At 43.6% G+C, this 18480-nt stretch overlaps 1 protein-coding gene across 3 annotated transcripts in view; it reads left to right on the top strand.

Moving 5' to 3' along the window:
• The window catches only part of LOC108940734 (ras-related protein Rab-26-like), a 128095-nt gene extending 109988 nt beyond the window's left edge, over window positions 1-18107 (top strand). For 2 of the 3 annotated variants that reach the window (XM_029250668.1, XM_018763093.2), the window contains exons 6-9: window positions 13884-13949; window positions 14167-14223; window positions 15470-15546; window positions 15987-18107. In XM_029250668.1, the coding sequence (XP_029106501.1) occupies window positions 13884-13949; window positions 14167-14223; window positions 15470-15546; window positions 15987-16089 (303 nt within the window). In that variant the 3' untranslated portion in view covers window positions 16090-18107. The remainder of the gene's footprint in view (window positions 1-13883; window positions 13950-14166; window positions 14224-15469; window positions 15547-15986) is intronic. The other variant, XM_018763101.2, reaches the window with a different exon arrangement.
• The last annotated feature ends 373 nt before the right edge of the window (window positions 18108-18480 follow it).

Below are 18480 nucleotides of genomic sequence, written 5' to 3'. Positions count from 1 at the left end.
TTGATAGTAATTAACTTAAAAACATTTTAAAATTTCCCCCATGAAGGGTTTTTGGAATGCATTAACTTCATAATGTGGGGGCAGCAAAACGGGCGAGTTGTTAGTGTTTTCAGAAGTGGGATGAGGACTGAGGACTGAAGCATGTCACTCAAAGGATGTCAGATGGACATGATGCTGCCCTGGGAGCAAGTGGCTGAAGCTTGTGATGCTCTAGACCAACTGGTAGAGGAATTGATTAGAACCGGAAGAGCCTTTTGACTAGAAGGAAACACTGGGAAGAAAATGAGAGCCCCTGAGGACTAATGGCTGATGGAAGACGCGCAGACCAGTGCTGCTGTCCTGCTGGCTTCCTTTCCTCACTGCGGCAAACCCTGCAACAGCTGCTCACAGAGGATCTCCTGCCTTGCTCAGTTCCTCTGATGCCACACTCCGGCTCTGAGCCATGGGAGCTGAAAGAATTGTGCAGTACAGTGCAGTACAACAATTGGAGTGCATCTACGACAGCAGTGCATCTGGGACTCGAACTAGAGGACAAGATGCTGACTGTCCTGCTTAACATCACTCAAGCACTGCTGTGAGTTGCTACCTCAAAGTCCTTTGTGGCGATTTTTCTAAATTCTCTCTACGTTATTGGCCACTGACCCATGCTATGAGAAACAGAAAGGGGAAAAAAAATGACCTTAGAAACATTGTTGTGTTCCATCTTTTATTTTTTATTTCCCACAGAATGTTGTAAAATACTCATTGTATTTTTCTGAGATCTATGTCACTTTGGAGAAAAGTCTACTAAATGAAGCAATGTAAATGAATGTTCTTTATCCATCCTTTTGAGACTGTATTGGACTTCTTTTGACACCACGCAGTCATTAACCTCAAATTGCCATTGTCACTTTTTTAGACTGTAGATGTTACAAACATGCATATTCAGCCTTGTGAAATGGAAAAAGTAAAAAGTTCAAATGATCCAGTGGTGATTATGGACTTAGGTCTGCCACAAAAGCAGATTTTGCTCTTACACAGTGAATGTCATGTAGACTCTTACATTATGGACCTAGGAAATATGTCCATGGTGGTTTAGAAGGAGCAAAATTAAAATTGCAATGCAGCATGATACCCAAATACATACTAAAATTTGTTTTGCATGCCTTCAAAAGAACTCAGTTTTTATCAACCTTTTCCTACCTCTACTCTCATTAAGAATCTTTTATTTTGCACATATATGCTGACTAGTCATATTTGTATTTATATGACTAATATGAAGTAATTGTTTCACTCATGGGAATATTCTAAATAATGTCTACTCACTGTTTTAATGGGTTACATTTGCATACCAGCTGCTAATTAGAAGATAAGATAAAGGGTAGAATTGGTCCATTAAAAACAGAAGTGTCAGCCAAGGCTATGGAGATGTATCCTTTGCTTTGATTCAAATTCCCACCACCAAAAGCAAAGCTGTTCATGTAAAGACGCAATGTCTGTCATTTTGGTGTTCTTTCTTTTTTCCATAATCATGTTTGGGTAATATGACCTGCCTTGTCAGGGCCTCTTTGCTAAATAAGCAGGTATGGTGCAGCTGCACGTGAAGTGAGACATTGAGTCAGTTTCTGTGGATGGAACATCACAGTGGCTGTCAGCGGAACTGTCAAAACAGTGGAAGAGGCCAAAGTTCTAGTTCCTAAGAAACAAGCACAGGCCAATGGAGTGTCACAATGGAGATGGTAAATGAGGCCCTGACCTGTTCCAGGGTACATTATGATTGTTTTCTCTATGGGTCTGCCTCCTCACGATCTAATTAGGACAGAGTTTGAAAACCAGGAAGAGTTTTTAGGAATGCAGGCATCCCTGTGGGTGATTGCAGTGGAGGAAGCCTAGCTGTGGTAGGTAGCCAAAAAGAGAGGTAAGAAGCCACAAGACTATGTGGAGAAGACGAAGATTGCGACCAAGATTCAGAAACTGGATCAAGGTGCAGCCATGTGCAAACACAGTAGTACAGTTGGTGATCTTGGCTTTATGGGTTGGATGAGTAGATGATGATGACACAGTAGAATGGCAAAGTGCCACCCCATTCAGCATCAGTCTAGCCAGATTGTTCTAGCTTCCTCCCCTGCTATCTCCCCTCCCTTCTGTTTACCTTTGTAGAGCGGGAGGGGCTGGAGGAGACCTGAAATCAAGAGAACAGAGCCAGGTTGGATTCAGACCCCAGGGTTCTGTAGCTGTGAGTGGTGAGGGAAAGGAGGTGCAACATAGTCAACTGTCCCAATTCACTGATGCTTCTGTCATCAAGTATTTTATGCACTTTTTTGAGCGTTAAATAGCGCAGGGCGGGGGGGACATGTCCTCCCTCAGTGTTCAACCAAGTGGAATGTTTCCTCATTATTTGGTATTACTTGAAAAGGTTTGTTTGTGTTTTGTGGTTGTTCTTGAGGAATGTTTAATATTTTGCTATGTTTTGGTGCACTTGTTGTATAGGGGTGTTTCTGTGGGTAGGTGGGGGGTTGAGTATTTAAGGGTTTTCGAAGTGACTTATGGAAAAAGGTTGTATTAGATGCAGGCCCAGAGGGACTCACAGGAGTTAAATGCTGCAGACCGGTGTTTAGTAGAATTGAACGCTAACTGATGTCACTGTCACACCAACATACACTAACCAAACACTCTATTCCATATGACAAATGAAACAGTGGTCCACGAAAAGGAAATGACACATTTGAAAGGTCAGCTGTGAACCCATGTAACTTCTGAAGATGAGAACCTCAAATGACATGTGGCACATATCACTTGATGCTGTCATTTTCACATTAAAACACAAGTGGCCCCCCTGAAGGCCGCTGAACTCTCGCACTGTGTTTGTCACCTCATCATTGTCCAGGGACGTCAGAATCTCTTTCTCTTCCGACATGAGCATGAATGTTAAATGAAAGTTCTCCTGGGTGACAGAGCTCTATAGTCTGTTTTTCACAAACCTGAGAGTAGAAAATGACTCAGTGCTGCTGCACCAATCTAAATGTACTGGAACACTTGAGAAAAAGGTATATTTGAGAATAACTGACTTTGGTGCTTTTTTGTGTGCAAGTCTATGTACATAGTATATCTGCTACAAAGAGTGAAAACAGGCAACTATGTTGCTCAGGCTCGCTGGTTGTAGTGGCCTGGCAGCTTTCAGTCCACTTTAGCCTAACTGGCCCACTGGGTAAAGTCCCGAGTGTCTCAATGACCATTCCGGCATTGACTACAGGGTTTGTTTTGGTTCGATGTGGGTATGGGTTGCTGTCAGAGTTTAACGGGGTTTTGGGATGTATGTCTTCAATTAAATGATAAAGGGTGCTTATTATGAATTGTGGAGTGTTTGGGGCTAATTGTGGATGCATAGGATATATTGATGTTGGTGATTATTGTTTTTGGTGAAAGTATTCAGTATTTTGATATTGTATTGTTTGTGTTTTATGGAGGTACTGGGATTTTTTTTTTTTTTTTTTTTTTTTCCTGTCTTCAGAAGTTAAGGCTGTAAATCGTGCAGGAACTTTTTACATATTTGAATGTGGAATAAAAGTGGTCATTATTAAATTTCTGAGGGACATTAAAAGTAACAAGTAAAAGTTTTAAAAATGGTATAACTCAGTTGTGTTCTAGTCATAGCACTCCTGTCAAACCAACTGTCATGACGGCTCGGAGGCAGGACGGACTCAAGCGCAGAGTGCGGTGGGAGAGAGGTTTATTTGTGATGAATCGTTATCCAAAGGCAGAGTCGTGGGACAGGCGAGGGTCAGGCGATCAGCGAACAGGATCCAAAGGGCGAAGACAAAGATCAGGGTCGAATGATTCAGGCAACGGTCAGACACGGGCAGAGTTCACTGTAACACTTCGTTCGGGAAACAAGGAGGCAAACGCCCCCAGTGGTTACACACATTTAACATTATTTCCCATAATGCAACTATTTACATTTAAACAGTAACGCGGGTCGTTACAATATGTATATTTGGTGATAGCTGATGTTTTGCTTTTGGGCTGGTCTGAATTTGCTTTTATTTACTTAGCTGGCACTTTCCTCCAAAGTGATTTATGATAAAATAATTACAGTTATTTACCCATCTGTACAGCTTGGTAATTTTTACTGGAGTAATTTAGGGGGAAGTACCTTGCTTAAGGGAAAGGCAGCACGAGGTGGAATTTCAATCCGCACCAAAAATAGCAGTTCGCAGTGCAACATTTTTCCTTTTTTTTTTTTATGAATCCCGTTTTGCAGCTCTTTTAGTAAGTAAAGCAGCCGTACTCAGGACCAAGTGAGAAACGAAAATTAATGCCATGTTCCGTTCCGGAAGGAAGTCGTCGGACCCAAGTGCAGAGCAAACTACTTGATTGCGGGCAATCAGAGGCGTGATCACAAGACAGGCGAGTGTCTCCGAGGTGCTAACGTAGTCAAGAGGGTAATCCAAAAGTCGTAATCAATATACAAGCAGAGGTCAGCGATTTCAGGGAGTCGTAGGAAATATAGGAGGAAGGCAAGGAAACAGGGACGAAGGTAAGAATACTGAGTAGCAAGGTAACAATTCACAAAGCTGAGCAAGGTTCCACATTTGCTCTTGCTCTGCTGCAGCCTTTTATGTGTCTGCCCCGTGCGGTGCCCCAGGTGTTCCTCGTTGTGCCAACGATGTGGGCATGACAGTTAATTTAATGAGTAAAAGAAGTAGTTCCTCCATGGATGGATAACCTGCACTCACACGACCATCATGACCAACTGATACAGGGAGACAAAGTAACCTTTTTATTTATGCAGTTTGCAACTTTTAAAGTCTTGTTGGCCAGCATCTCAAAATGTTTCACAACTTTTAACACAGATCAAATGTACTACGTCATAAAAAAAGTAGAATTCAGTAGTCCATTCCACCACAGAGCCAAATGTCATGTCAGTCTTCCCATAAGCCTTACCTTTTCAGATCAACCCCACAAACCCAATAGGAGGTCTGGGGGGTTGCCATGAAGTCCACTGCTGTTAAATTGTGTATACTTCCCCTGCCCGCGCATCCACGGTCTATCTATAATCCTTAGCTCGCTTGCTCCCTCACTCACATTTATTATTTACTAGTCCTGGTCAGGGTCACAGTGTCCCGCAGTGTATCCCAGAAGCACTGGGCACAAGACAAGGAGGGACCCACTCTGGACAAGATGCCAGTCCATCAATTCAGTTCAGTTTATTTTTATAGAGCGCTCTTTTCACACAGTGAATTCACAGATGATGAGTAGCTTTTGCACATTATTCAAGAACCTTTAGGACATATGTACGGCAGGATGCTCACATATAAGTACACACACATCCATTCGCACAGTGATGTCAAACGGACAGCTCAGCAGTACACTCAACTACATGTCTTTGGAAACCCTCAAGTGAAGCCCAGACTAGACTGTTACAAGTGAATGAATGAATGAATACAAGCACAGATTTTTGAAGAAGAAGAAGCGCCTGGGCTCATTAGGTGTCATTAACAGTGAACGGAATCTAGGGAGCCTGCTATTGCTGCTGCCTCTAGATTCCTCACGCAGCCTTACATGCGCAATGCACATCTGTCCAGTCATGCACAGGTGCGCTACACAACCATACCGCAAATGGAGAGGGAGGAAGAAACGTGTGAAAAGAAAGATCTTTTGCTTTTCCTTTATTGTACGGTGAATACAAGACCCTTCAACGGGAAGTGATCAGCTGATTAAAGGTCATGAAACTTCAGTTTCCAGCATAATAACTCTTATTGTATTGCTTAATTATAATCTTTACTGAAATGAATTTTCAGTGTCTCCATGCTTCTCTATGTCAAATTTGGAAAGAAGTACTTTCAAAGTAATAACTGCTTTTTTGTAAGTGCGCTGCAGTAAAACTATGAATACATGAGTATCACTTTTTTTTAAAAATTGCTTCGGTTCTGCTATTCTGTACAGAAAAAACAGGAGCAGTGCTCAACCACTGTATTTACAAATTCAGTGAAATCTATTTGTAATGTTTGGCATAAATAAAAATGTATGTATGCATCTGTGAACAACTCGGTACACACAATTTCCAAAATAATAAATAACACTTCAGAATCACGGTTGCCTGCCCAGAATCTCAAGATTCCGGACATAGCTAGACTAAACCAAACTCACCCAAGTTCTTGAAGAGGTTAAAAGAGCTTTGTGTTCCAGTCAGCATGCTTATTACAGACGGTTTGCATCTGCTTCTAGTGCCTTGTGGCAACAACATCTGGCCTGAAAGGTCAAGGTTTTGCTTTTGCATTAAAAAGCATTTTGGAATATGTCACGCTGGTCCCCTGGGCACTCCACTGGGCGGACCTAAGGGAGCTGGAATTTGAGCTTGTGGATGAGCATTAAAACCAGAATCTGGCCCTTTCAGCAGTCAAGCCCTGCACCCTACACTGACCATCATTAGCATAATGGTGCACCCTGGAGAACCCAACAACCACTGTGACCAAACCCTCCTTCTCCTGGTGCCTCTGTTCTCTGGTCATTACTGTAGGCCCATCCTCCCATGTCTTGCTTCTTGAGGGCTCTGGTTCATCTCACAAGGGAAAGGGCACTTATTTGGGGATCAAAAGTGTCCCACTGCTAACGCTCTCATTATTGCCCTTAAAATTCCATTTCTACCGTTATGATCCCCATTCATTTGCTTAGCGAGATGCCTTTCGTCAAAGTGACTCTTGAGCAGTGTAGCTCTTGGTTTTGGCCAGTTTGCGCATGTGGACATTTACTGAAGCAGTTCTGAGCGGTTCAGTAAGACCTCGTGGGTGAAGACCTGATTAAGAGCTGATGACACGAATGCAAAGAATGCTTGCCGGTGCAATGGGTCACTTGTTCTTTAGAGCTCAGTATATGTCCTACAGCGTGTGGATTCAGGGGTATCAGTCCTGAGGGGGACCACTAACCCAAAGCACGAACACAGGTGTCAGGGCTGATAAGAAAATCCAGTAATTACACATGAACGATAGATGACTGCCAAAGCTCCTGTGAAAAACCGATTGACAATGGCGCAGTGGGAAGAAAAACGAAACATGGTGTAAGTGTAGATTAAATCTACTGAAAGGACAAGTGTACAAACAGTGTAAATATTAACTGTATGCAGTTACTGTTTGCAAGAGGGAGACTGAAGAGTTAATGTAACCCCCTTTGTTTGGCCACTTTAAAGAGTCCTTTATTCCTTGATATAGAGCAGCTCTTTCATATCTAAATAATTCAAATGCAGATCCAGTGGCTCCAAAGGGCTGTGTTTATGATGTAGCAGTGAAGAGGTTCCCATTGCTGGTTTCACAATTAGTTGTTAATTATAGAGGCTGGGACACATCTGAGCTATCCTTGCTGACCGTAATGGAGAAAGGAGGCGAAATTGAAAATGCTTGTTCACTTTTTCTCTCTTTGTGTCCATCATATATTACTGTTTACTGAAATTTATCTGATTTTTCTTTTGGCCTCAGTGAGCATGTGGATAGGGAAAGTATTTTGAAACCCCTCTGCATTATGAAGTGGGTACAACAGGGCAATGCTCAGTACTTCCTTCAGTGCCACAGGAATGACAAAATGATGCTCATATCCGGTTGTAATGAACCAGTGACTTTTGACTTCAGGAGCAGGAGATGTGGAGGAAGGTATTGTTCCCTTTTTCATTTGTGCTCGATTGAAGCCTGTATTTTTCCGGCCTCTCAGACTTCTGAAACAGAGCCTTTGGAAGCATCCTACCCTGATGCCCTACCCTGATGCCCTGCCCCGCATAATAGTCAGACAGTCACATTTGTAGCATGGAGTTTAGCAAAGCGTGTGGATATTTGCGCTGCAGCATGGTTGCAAACACCAGGTTTCACACAAAGCAAATATTCACTGGTGGTCAAAAACACATCTGCCTTTTCACATCACTGCTCCTCTCAGCTGGAATGCTGTGAAGAGGGATGCTGTGGTATCAACAGGATCCCTCTGTAGGCTCAGCCACACCAGCAGAGATGATTTAGATGAGCATCCGGAGTGTTTCACACTTTCTGATCAACTGGAACCTGCACGAACCGCTGTGCGCAGCTGAGAGAAGGGGATATACACATCCAGGCTGCGGAGGAGGATTAAGTTGCCTCCATAGGAAATCTCCTTATTTATAAGAGTTTTGTCAGAGAAACTTGTTTCAGCAAACTCCCTGCAGTCTTGGACTTTAAAATCCTAAAGAATATTTCTGAAACATTTTCAAAGTTCCACATCCTGCTTATGTAAAATCACAACCACCTTCAATAAAGTGGCCCGTCCTTGGTACCAATCCTTTCAGACATTTCAACTCAACATTTGTTGCTGTATAAAGCTTTTTCTTTCCATTAAAATGGCAAATAGATCCAGGCATCTGACAAGGCCTGAACAGCACTGTTTTGTCATTGCATTTGTTTATGTTCATAGTGTTTTATATTCCTTGTGCAGTCGGGCTCTGTCGTTGATTTAATTATTTATTTTTTGCATTTGACAAATGGCGCTTTCTCCATCTCCTACAGATAAAAGCATCTGCCTTTATTGATTTCAATTACAGTATTCAGAAATCCACAGAAGCCTTATTTGTAGAGCTTGGGATTGCAGAACTTCTCCATTGCCTCCCCAGTGGGAAATAAGAACAGACAGCACGAAAAAACATGTGGTTGTCCATGTTTACATTGCCAGTATGAGCTCTTGAAGAGAATCCTTGTTCTACTAGTTCTCACTGATTACCCCAAAAGTTGTTAATGTTGAGCTTATTTGTATATGTACAGATAAGCTTTGGGGCTAGGTAGAACATTTACTGCCCGCACTGCACCCTCGCTCCCCATGTAGCGTGTGAGTGGCAGTCAATATTTGTGCTGTTATTATATTTAGCGAGGCCTGAAGGAACATAGGGCTGTCAAAAATTAATAAATAAACTTACTGGCAAAAGGTGAGATGCACCTGCCACCTGCGATGATGAAAAACGGTTCAGAGCTAAATGCAGCAGAAGGAGAAGTAGGTTTGTTGTGCTCATGCAGTCCAAACAGATGCACGGTGACATGTGATCCATGATATTTACTGGGCATATACATGGGTCCACAGTGGGGGATAATACCTCGTTCATCTGGGTCCGGTTTGACTTTCCAAGTTGACCGCCTGGCACCTCAAGGCCACTGTGTGGGTGGTTGCCAGGTGAGTCTCCATAGCTGGGATAGGGGTGCTAGCAGCAGCGCAAAGAAGCCACATCAGTCTTCAAAAATGGTGAACCCTTGGATAGAAGAGGAAAACATACTAACGTTTACGGGATGAGTTTCTGAGGTATGCGGAGGTGGTGATTTATGACCAGGACTGGACAGTGTTGTGCACCTGACCTGATTCTCACTTGAATTTTTTCCATCTTTTGCTAAATGACTTCTTTTCCCACCTAGCAGGGAGGGAGTGGCACCACAATCAGGCTCAGCAAAAAGCCTCTGGTGAAAAGTATCATGTGTGCCGTGAGCAGAAATGAAAGTAACGACCAGAGGTGTGGGTCCCAATCACCTGGCAGAACGCGCCGCAGCTTTTCCCAGCGAAACAATTGGAGAAGAAGCTATAAAAGGCTAATTAGAAGCCCCATAGAGTTGGATCTTTGATCAGCTATCTTTCTAGCAATTCTTGGTCCCTGGTTATTTGCTGGCTTGCAAAGTTCTTGTCACACTGTGTTTCCGTTCCAGTCCTGAGTTTCTGTCCTGTCTGCTTCACCACCGTACCCCCGTCCTAGTCCTTTGTTTCAGCCCTGTTTAGATCATGTTTTGGTGTGCTCGTCCTGTTCTGCTCACGATCCTTGTTTGAAATGCCCTGTGCTTCACTCTGCACGTGAGTTTCACACCCCTACATCCATATAGGGATGTGCTAGTAATGCACGTCTGTGTCTGTGACCTCCGGACGTAACAAAAAGTTTACGCTTGCAAGCTGTTGATGATTAACTTTTCTGTGCAGCACGCAGCTTTTCCAGACTCCTGTCGGATCATTGCGGCACGGTGTGGCAGCACACGGAAGGTATTCTTTCTCACACGGAACTTGTTCGGGACAGGTGAACCCAGACCTGTTTGCTGGAGTGAAAGTCACTGGAGAGTCAGCTGCTGGGAAGATGTTACACCAGTGTTCCCCAAGTACCTTCTTTTTTGGCTCCTCTTTGTAAAAACTGCACTGGTTCCGTCTTAGTCCACAAATCAGTCCAATTATTCAGATGAAAAAATGATCACACTCATCCTTTCTTTCCCTTACTTCAGGATGAAAGGCAATGTTGCCTGGCTGCAAAGAAGCAACTTTGTTTGTTTGGTGACAAGCAGGCATTTGTCATTGTTTCCAGTGGCACCAAGTCACATTTCTTTAGTACCTTTCCAGAAATGATAAGCTTGACCATTTCCAGAGGCTGGAAAAACCTCGGGCCACAAATGAGTAATTGCAAAAATAAACGAGACGCCAAGGACGGTGCTGAAACTTATTGCTGTGCTTGGTGTGCTTCGGTACTTCAGGAGATAGCAGGCGCTCTGCCCCTAAAGGGTTAACCTCATTACTCAGAACCACGTTACACTCCAGTGGAGCTCCAGATTCACAATATCATCCTCAATCGCCGCAAGCGTTACGGCCTGAATGCATAAACTAGTTTCTCACAGCTTGCTGCCAATGGCCCTTGCAAAGTGTTAACAGCGCAAAAGCCGACGCGATCCTGACAGCTCGCTGGGGCTTGGGCTGCAAGCAAAACATGGCTATTTACCGTCTAGGGCCAAGTGTAGCTACCGACTTTGCCAGTAGGGCACTGCATTCTAAAATGCAGCAAAGCGCGTCCTTCCCTCGATAAAAGAAACAGCCAAAAACTGTCACGTCCAAGTTAGATGCCTGTTAGTGATTTATTTCTGATTCCATTTGACTGTTTGTGTCTACCTCAGGGGTAATGAAGAATTCAAACTTTTGCTCAAGGGTTATATACGCCCTTCAGAATCAGCCAATGCATAACAGCTGAATGGGAATAAATGGTTTTGTACCCCTCGTGATAACACTGAGACTGAACGCTCTCATCGATTCTTATTGTATCAAGTGCAAAGATGAAGGTGCAGTGCATCCAGAAAGTATTCAGACCCCTCAGTTTTTCTCCCCCCCCCCCCCCCCCCCCACATTTTTGATAAATTAGCAAAAATTTCAGAAATCTGGTTTTTGCTTTGTCATTACGGGATGTCTAGTGTAGATTGACGATAGAAAAAATTAACAATTTTGGCATAAGGCTGAAACAAAAAAAGTGAAGGGGTCTGAATACTTTCTGAATGCACCGTAAAAACTGTGACAGAACTTTACCTTTATTGCCCTGGATTTCTTGCGGAGTACAAATGAAGGGAGCAGCTCTGCACTCAGCCATCAGACTGTAGTGCCCAAGTGTATTTCCATTAGGTGAGCACGAGGTGTGGAGAAAGTGCTGGTGCCGGCAGCAAGAGTGCTGGCAAACAGCCTTCATGAGCCTAAATCACCCAGGAAGGGAAGCATTAACAAAAAGCATGTGGGCCTCCTAGTGGAATGGGTGAACATCCTTGACCTTGTTAGTGTGGAAACGGAGCTGCGAGCACTGCTGGATGCGGCAATGCAGCAGCCCTAGGAAGGAGACCAGCCAAAGGAGCATTCATTTGCATTGCGGAGACCCGTATCTGCAAGCATTTGTCCAACACATCGTTTCAGTACCTAGATCTGCTTAGAAGCAGATCAGTGTTGCACACTGGTATGCACACTCATACACAGATACATACATCCCGAAAAAACACGTACAGGACATGTAGACGGCAAGATGGAGACAGGCATACAGAAAAATGGAGTGCAGAGGAACACGCGGTCGCGGAGAGAATGCAGAGACGCCATGAGAAGCAGCGGGGGTTCGTTTGCGGCAGGCGCGTACATCGCTGCGCACACAGAGATACGGGCGGCTGCTCTTTGTGGGGCCCAACATAAAGCTCATAGCAATTAGTAACGGCGGCACAATGTGAAGAGCTGCATTTTAAGCGGGGCTTTTTTAATGAATCGGGATGCAACAGGGTGGTGGGCGGAACATTAGCCAGCATTAGGCATTCTGCTTGGCGTGTAAAATCCCTGTCTATCAGAAAGCTGTTCAGCAGGGTGTCATCAGAGATAATACCGTCTGCACAGGCGTCGCGCCGCTGCCTTGTCTGAGTTTAACACATAAAGCTGGAATTCATAGTTAAGGGTGCAGGCGGTTTCCGTGCAGGGCTTTGGGGGGGAGCAAGTGGATTTGCCTGGGAAGGAAAGAGAAAAAAAAACAAAGGCATTCAGTAGACAAGTGAAGGATGCAGAGGAGGCAGATTTCAGACTGTGGACAGTGAAACGAAAGGCTTACCGAGAAGTTCAAAACATGACAAACTTAAACTGGAGGAGAGGATTTGATGCCGGCAGCTATTCGGTAGGCCTGGATTAGGTCAAAGAGGAAAGCTGGAGCTGGAAAGCGGGGTGAGAGCAGGAGGAATCAATGATCGAGGGGTTGAACTGGACTGGACCATTTGGAGACTGGGGCCACAGAGTGGATCTGGCTAGACCAGATTAGACTGTGTGGTTTTATTGAGGACAGTCTATTGGATCTTGCTGGTCATTTGTACCCACGTGAACAAGGTGACACCAGTAGAACATTTCTGTTTAAATGACTGGACCCTTATTTCAGTATTCCTTCAAAGTTTCTACAGACATACTCAGTACCTGACAGCACACCAATACATCCACATACATGAGCAAGTGCAAAAGGTCAGAAGGTTACAGTGTCACTGACATGATCATATAGCACTATCTGATAATTTCCGGAAGGATGTCCAGACATTCCAGAATTCCACTGACTTGTCGTGCACATCAAATGCTAATTGTTTAGCAGAGGTTAAAACATTTCAGTCATCTACATACTTACAGAGGGACCTTCAAGTGTGGATCATAACAATAAAATACCTTTCTTAGCCAGTCATGTAAGAGTGATCAGCCTATGTTAAATAACTTAATTACAATGGGTTGTGATATAATAAGAAAATAGAAGTGGACAAATCAAACTTTTTGCTGTGGATTTTTTTAAAATAGTTGAGCACCATTCCAGTGAGCTTGTATTTTATCACATTGCCAGCATAAATGTATCTGGGTGCCAGAGTGACTTTACATTTAAAACAGCTGAGATGTGCCCAGGACTATCTTAAAAAGATGCAGTGGTGTAAGAGATGTTCTGTGAATTCACAGAACGTACTCCTTGAGATTTGAAACTTCTCTCGGGTACAGTTTCGTTGCTGCTTGTCACATTGAGGCCCATTAAAACTCTGGTCACTTGGCTAAAGAAAGTATTTCCTTGTCCTGTCAAAGCTAAGTTTTTCACTTTTTGTGCCAGTCTCTTTTTTTTAAAATAAAAAAAAAAACTCTAAGTGCGAAAAAATCAAGGAGAGTATTCCAGCGTGGTGTGTGTACGCAGCTCTGTTAAAGCACATATTAAGTGGTGAAGGATGGATTAATCAGAGCTTGGTGATCTCCCGCCCTTCTGGATGTTATTTTGCCAGGAGGCCCTCAGGTTGCCAGGCAATGGCAGATCTCATCAGATGTCTGTGTGCCATAAAGTTTTTATAGTGTCATGGACACACTGTTCTGAGCCTTTATGGGTTTATACTCCAGTTATACTGCTCCAGTTGCCTTCTCTTCTCTCCTCTCTCAGTGTTTGTCTTCTCCCAAGTTTTGGTTTGACCTTCTCCCTCCCTGTCCATGTGCATCTGTTTTCTATCAAAAGATGTAACAGACTTGAGGAACCTCTCTAAGTTCCCTTCATACTCCTTTATTTGTTCAAGATCTCAGTAAAGCTCTGTCAGGTGCAGCAACTTTCCCTCAGACATCTGGCAGCAAACCCTCTTCTGCCCTCTCTGCAGGCCTGGCTGACAGAGATCCATGAGTACACCCAGCAAGACGTGGTGCTGATGCTGCTGGGAAACAAGGTGAGGCAAGACAGAGAGCACAAGTTTGGTTTTAGAGATGGATGTCAATAAAAGGGTAGGTGATTAAAAGCACAAGGGTTTTAGATGACAGGGGCATGGATTAAAAGTATATGGTAAAAATGAGAGGATTTATGCAATAAAGCTACATGTCAGCGACAATGATGGTCATCACTGAAGACCACCAGAGATGTGACCCTTCCCGGTCTGTTATTTTCAGGCTGATGCTACACATGAGAGGGTGGTGAAACGGGAGGAGGGCGAGAAGCTGGCCAAGGTGAGCTCCTTGGTAAAAACAAACACTCCTCCTTCCCTCGCCCCACACGACCCCTCCTTGGCATGAGCTCTGCAGTTTATGAACAAATGCCTTGACAGTACCCACCCTATATTCTGCTTGCCTCAGTTTTCTGCTGGCCAAAAGTATTGATTTTGATTGTTGTAAAAAATTGCAGTAGCAGCATCAAAAAAGATAATTGTGAAAGTATGAAGAGTTTTATTGGATTTATTGCACAGCTATAGAAAATTTAACGGTGCTTCCCATCGACCTTTCACTGACAACCTCTGGATGCGGGACTGACACAAGTCACTGTCAGTCGGAATATGCGTCACTGAGAAAACTGACCTAATGTCCTAATAGAGGCTCAAAATTCAATTCTGTATTTACATTTATATTTATTCATTTAGCAGACACTTTTCTCCAAATAGACATACAACTCGGAACAAACGAAAGTGCATTTCACCAGCACACAGAGATGTAGATAGGCGTGATTGTCGGAGTACTGTCAGTTTGTCTAATACCACCATTTAACCAGCGTACATTGCACAAGTAGCTGCATATAGAAACCGTAGTGTTTTTTTTTTTCTTTTTCAACACATAATGAAGTCCTAGTTGATGGGGTATACAAGAGATCAGGTGAAAAGTGAGTCTGAAAGAAATGTGTTTTGAGACTATTCTTGAATGTTGCGAAGGATTCAGCAGTTCTGAGTGGCATGGGAGATCGTTAAACCACAATGAGGTATATGATAACTCTTGGGCCTGATGATATGTTAGTCGAATATGGGTATCTGCTCAACTTTTTTTACAATGGAAACGGCCTGAGAAAACTAGAAGTTCATCACACTAACATTTGACATAGGTTCCTGAAGGTAAACAATATCTCACCCTCTGCCTCACCCTCCATCACCAGCGAAGTAAGAACAAGTTAAAGATGAACGCTTTAAGAAGAAAGGACATAACTCATACCCAGGTTGAAACACCATACATACTTGGGAGTACCTATGCTCTTGGTGGCAAACAGAAGATCTCACATAAGAGAAGAGATGTACTTACATCCAGAATTGACATGCCAACACAGACACACATTGCAAAGGACATAACCTTACAGTCATCAGTCTGGGGACAGACGTACAGTTGGTGGGTTTATCTCCCAAGCTAGAAAGATTGTGAGGTCCTACAGGGGTTCCTCTAGAAGGGACCCCAAGCAAATCATTGTGCTCAACACACAGTTCTATACCCACTACAGGACTTTGGGGTACCCTTCATGGAGACCAGTGCCAAGTCCGGCCTCAACGTGGAGCTGGCTTTCACCGCTGTGGCCAAGTAAGTGCGTCTGGACCTCAGTCATCCAGAGAAGTGAGCTGAGAATGTGGTGGTTCCAGGAGTATTCAAGGAAAAGCAAAGCATACAGAGAAAACTCGACTATGTAAAAGTGTGTCCAGAGAGGACGATAAAGCAGACTCAGGGCTCGTTCTGTGATGGAGTCCCTTGACATCACAGTGCACTGACAGCTGGACTGCACGGCTGATCCGACCGAGGGTTTTCACAGAGAAATGTCAGGCCTTCCCTGTTGAGTTCACAACAAGTTGCTCATGTTGTCCTTTGGGGCCTTCTGTGGATAGCAGACTCCATCTACCCGTGTCAGCCTACACAGGCGTTGCCCATCCTCTGAAAGCACTTTCTCTCCATTTATATTTTCCCTCAGTTCATCTGTCTCTCCCTTGCAGTCTCTGTCAGCATCACTCTTTCTCTGTCCATCCCAGGGAGCTGAAGCACCGGTCCATGAAGGCTCCCAACGAGCCCAAGTTCAAGCTGCAGGATTACGTCAACAAGGAAATGAAGACTTCGGGATGCTGCAGCTCCTAGACCCGTGTTTATGTGTGCGTGCCCATGTAAATTCGGCAAGAGCCTCTCCAACATGGCCTTGCTGTCCATACGTGTTGTGTACCCTTTCCATGCGCAGTAACGAAAAAGAGATCCTCTTCCTTCCTCGATGACAGACTGACCCACCTGCCTGTGCAGCTGTGAATGTAAACCCCCGCTTCTGGCCTGTATACACCCCACAGTCACCACAGTTACCGGATTGCTGCAGAGGCGAACACATACTGAAAGGCGAGTATCCCATGTTACATTGTCCCCAACTATATCCAGCTGCCCCTTCGTGAAGTACCGCAGTGTGTAACCCCAGAGAGCACTGCCGCACACAGAGGTACTGACAAGACAGACACGGTTGGTTTTGACTTTTCAAGGCAAGTGTGAGAAATGGTTCCCTGTTGCGTCAGTTCCCTTTTCAAAGTAAGTTGGTTTTTGTGCAATATACTGTATGTAGGATTGTATATATTGTATATAGTCCATCTCTTGTCGGTAACAAATTCTTTGTTGCCATTTCGCTTACAATCATTCTCTTTTCTGGTCCTATTTAGGGGCAGAGCGCAGTCACTCGTGTTCAAACATTAAATACTGTGCGGCTGTGGTTTGGCCTTAGCATAGTACAAAGACAGAGGGATAACTTTTGCGTTTTTTATTTTGCCATTTATTCTGGAAAGTGAGATATATGAAAAATGTATAGGTAAAAGAATAATACTCCTGCCGGAAAGGGGCTGCCATAGCCGGCCTATTTTTGAGAGAGCACCGCTTAGCGAACTAAATGTTTCTCCTCACTTGTGCACGACACCAGGCCCTTTATCCCCTCATGGAATTTCTCTTTGTTAAAGGGCGCAGATTCCCAAAAGTAGGGCTACTCGGCTATGGTCCAGGTACCGAGTCCAGCAGGTTTTCCAGATCTCCTAACCCCACTAAGAGCTGAGAAGAGAACTTAAAAATAGTTCAGTCAGATGGATTGCTGCCCACCTGGAACTAAACTCTCCTAGGGGAAGGTCTCCCACTCCTGGTCCTGTGGGTCACAGCATCCTCGTATTTATAAGCATTCTTTGAAATCTCTGCACTAAGTGAGGGCTTTGTTTCATTACAAAAATAACTGGTCCACGTGTATGAATGCTCTGATACAGTGAAATTCTGTAATTGCAACAGCCTGTCTGAAGCAGGAATGAGGAACCCAGCCGTGAAGGCATGAGGTTAAAGACAGTATTGGTCCGAGATCAACGTGGGTCACTACACGCCATAACCCTGGCAACTACAGAACCTGTAGAGTACAATCATCCAGATACAACATGCACAATTAAAACAGATACAAGGTGGGGAAAGATCGATAAAAGTATTGTTTTGCATATATATAAGCTTGTCATTTTCTCAGTTCTATACAAGGCTCATTTTAATATTAGCTAGGTTAATCATAGCAATGCAGAACAGAAATAACCAGCCTTGGTTAGAAGAGTTATTCAGAATGAATTATGTATGGAAATTTTAACTTTCAGGACTTCCATCTTTTTGTAAAATATCAGTGTTGTATAACAAGTGTAAACATGGGAAAAGAAAGGGAAGAGAGCGTTTGATTTCCAGTGCTCTAGTATTGTTTCACCGTTCTTAATTCAGATGAATATTGCTATTTTTCTTCATTAAAATAGCTAGGTGTGGTACATTTTTTTTGTGTTGAATATTCACAATTATATGCTTAAATCCTTTGTTTTCAATTACTAATTTGTTTTTCTCTATAGGTGATGTTTGGGCTGAGATTTTTAAATAGCAGGATTACTCAAATGTAAAAGGTGGTGTTTGTTTTTACATAATGTATAGTAAATATTTCATTTATCTACTGTAATAAAGTAATGAAGTAAGCTTGTCATCAATTAATTATTAATGGAATTGCACAAACCACCAAGAAAGTCAAACGTAGTAAAAACTGTATGTCGGGGGGGGGGGGGGGGACCTGTATCATTGCCTTCTTACAGTGTATCGTTTTCTGAATTTTTGTGTACTTGTAATGTCAGCAGAATTAAAAAATCTAATACTTCGAATATTGGGGCTTTTTGATCACCATTATTCTATTCACAAGTTACACACTTTGCTCTTACCAGTTCATATTGTGGTGTGGTGGTGCAGTGGGTTTGGCTGGGTCCTGCTCTCTGGGGGGTCTGGGGTTCAAGTCCTGCTTGGGGGGCCTTGCGACTGACTGGTATCCCGTCCTGGGTGTGTCCCCTCCCCCTCCAGCCTTGCACCATGTGTTGCCGGGTTAGGCTCCGGTTCGCCGTGACCCCGCTTGGGCCAAGCAGCTTCAGACAAGTGTGTGAGTTTGCATTTCCCATCAGCCTCCATTTTTTCAGAACTATATCATTGTTCTAAAAATGTAATGTTAACTTT

This window comes from Scleropages formosus, chromosome 3, assembly GCF_900964775.1.
Source record: "Scleropages formosus chromosome 3, fSclFor1.1, whole genome shotgun sequence".
Lineage (NCBI taxonomy): Eukaryota > Metazoa > Chordata > Actinopteri > Osteoglossiformes > Osteoglossidae > Scleropages > Scleropages formosus.
Note: the sequence above shows the minus strand (reverse complement) of the source record. Positions and strands in the feature narration are given on the sequence as shown.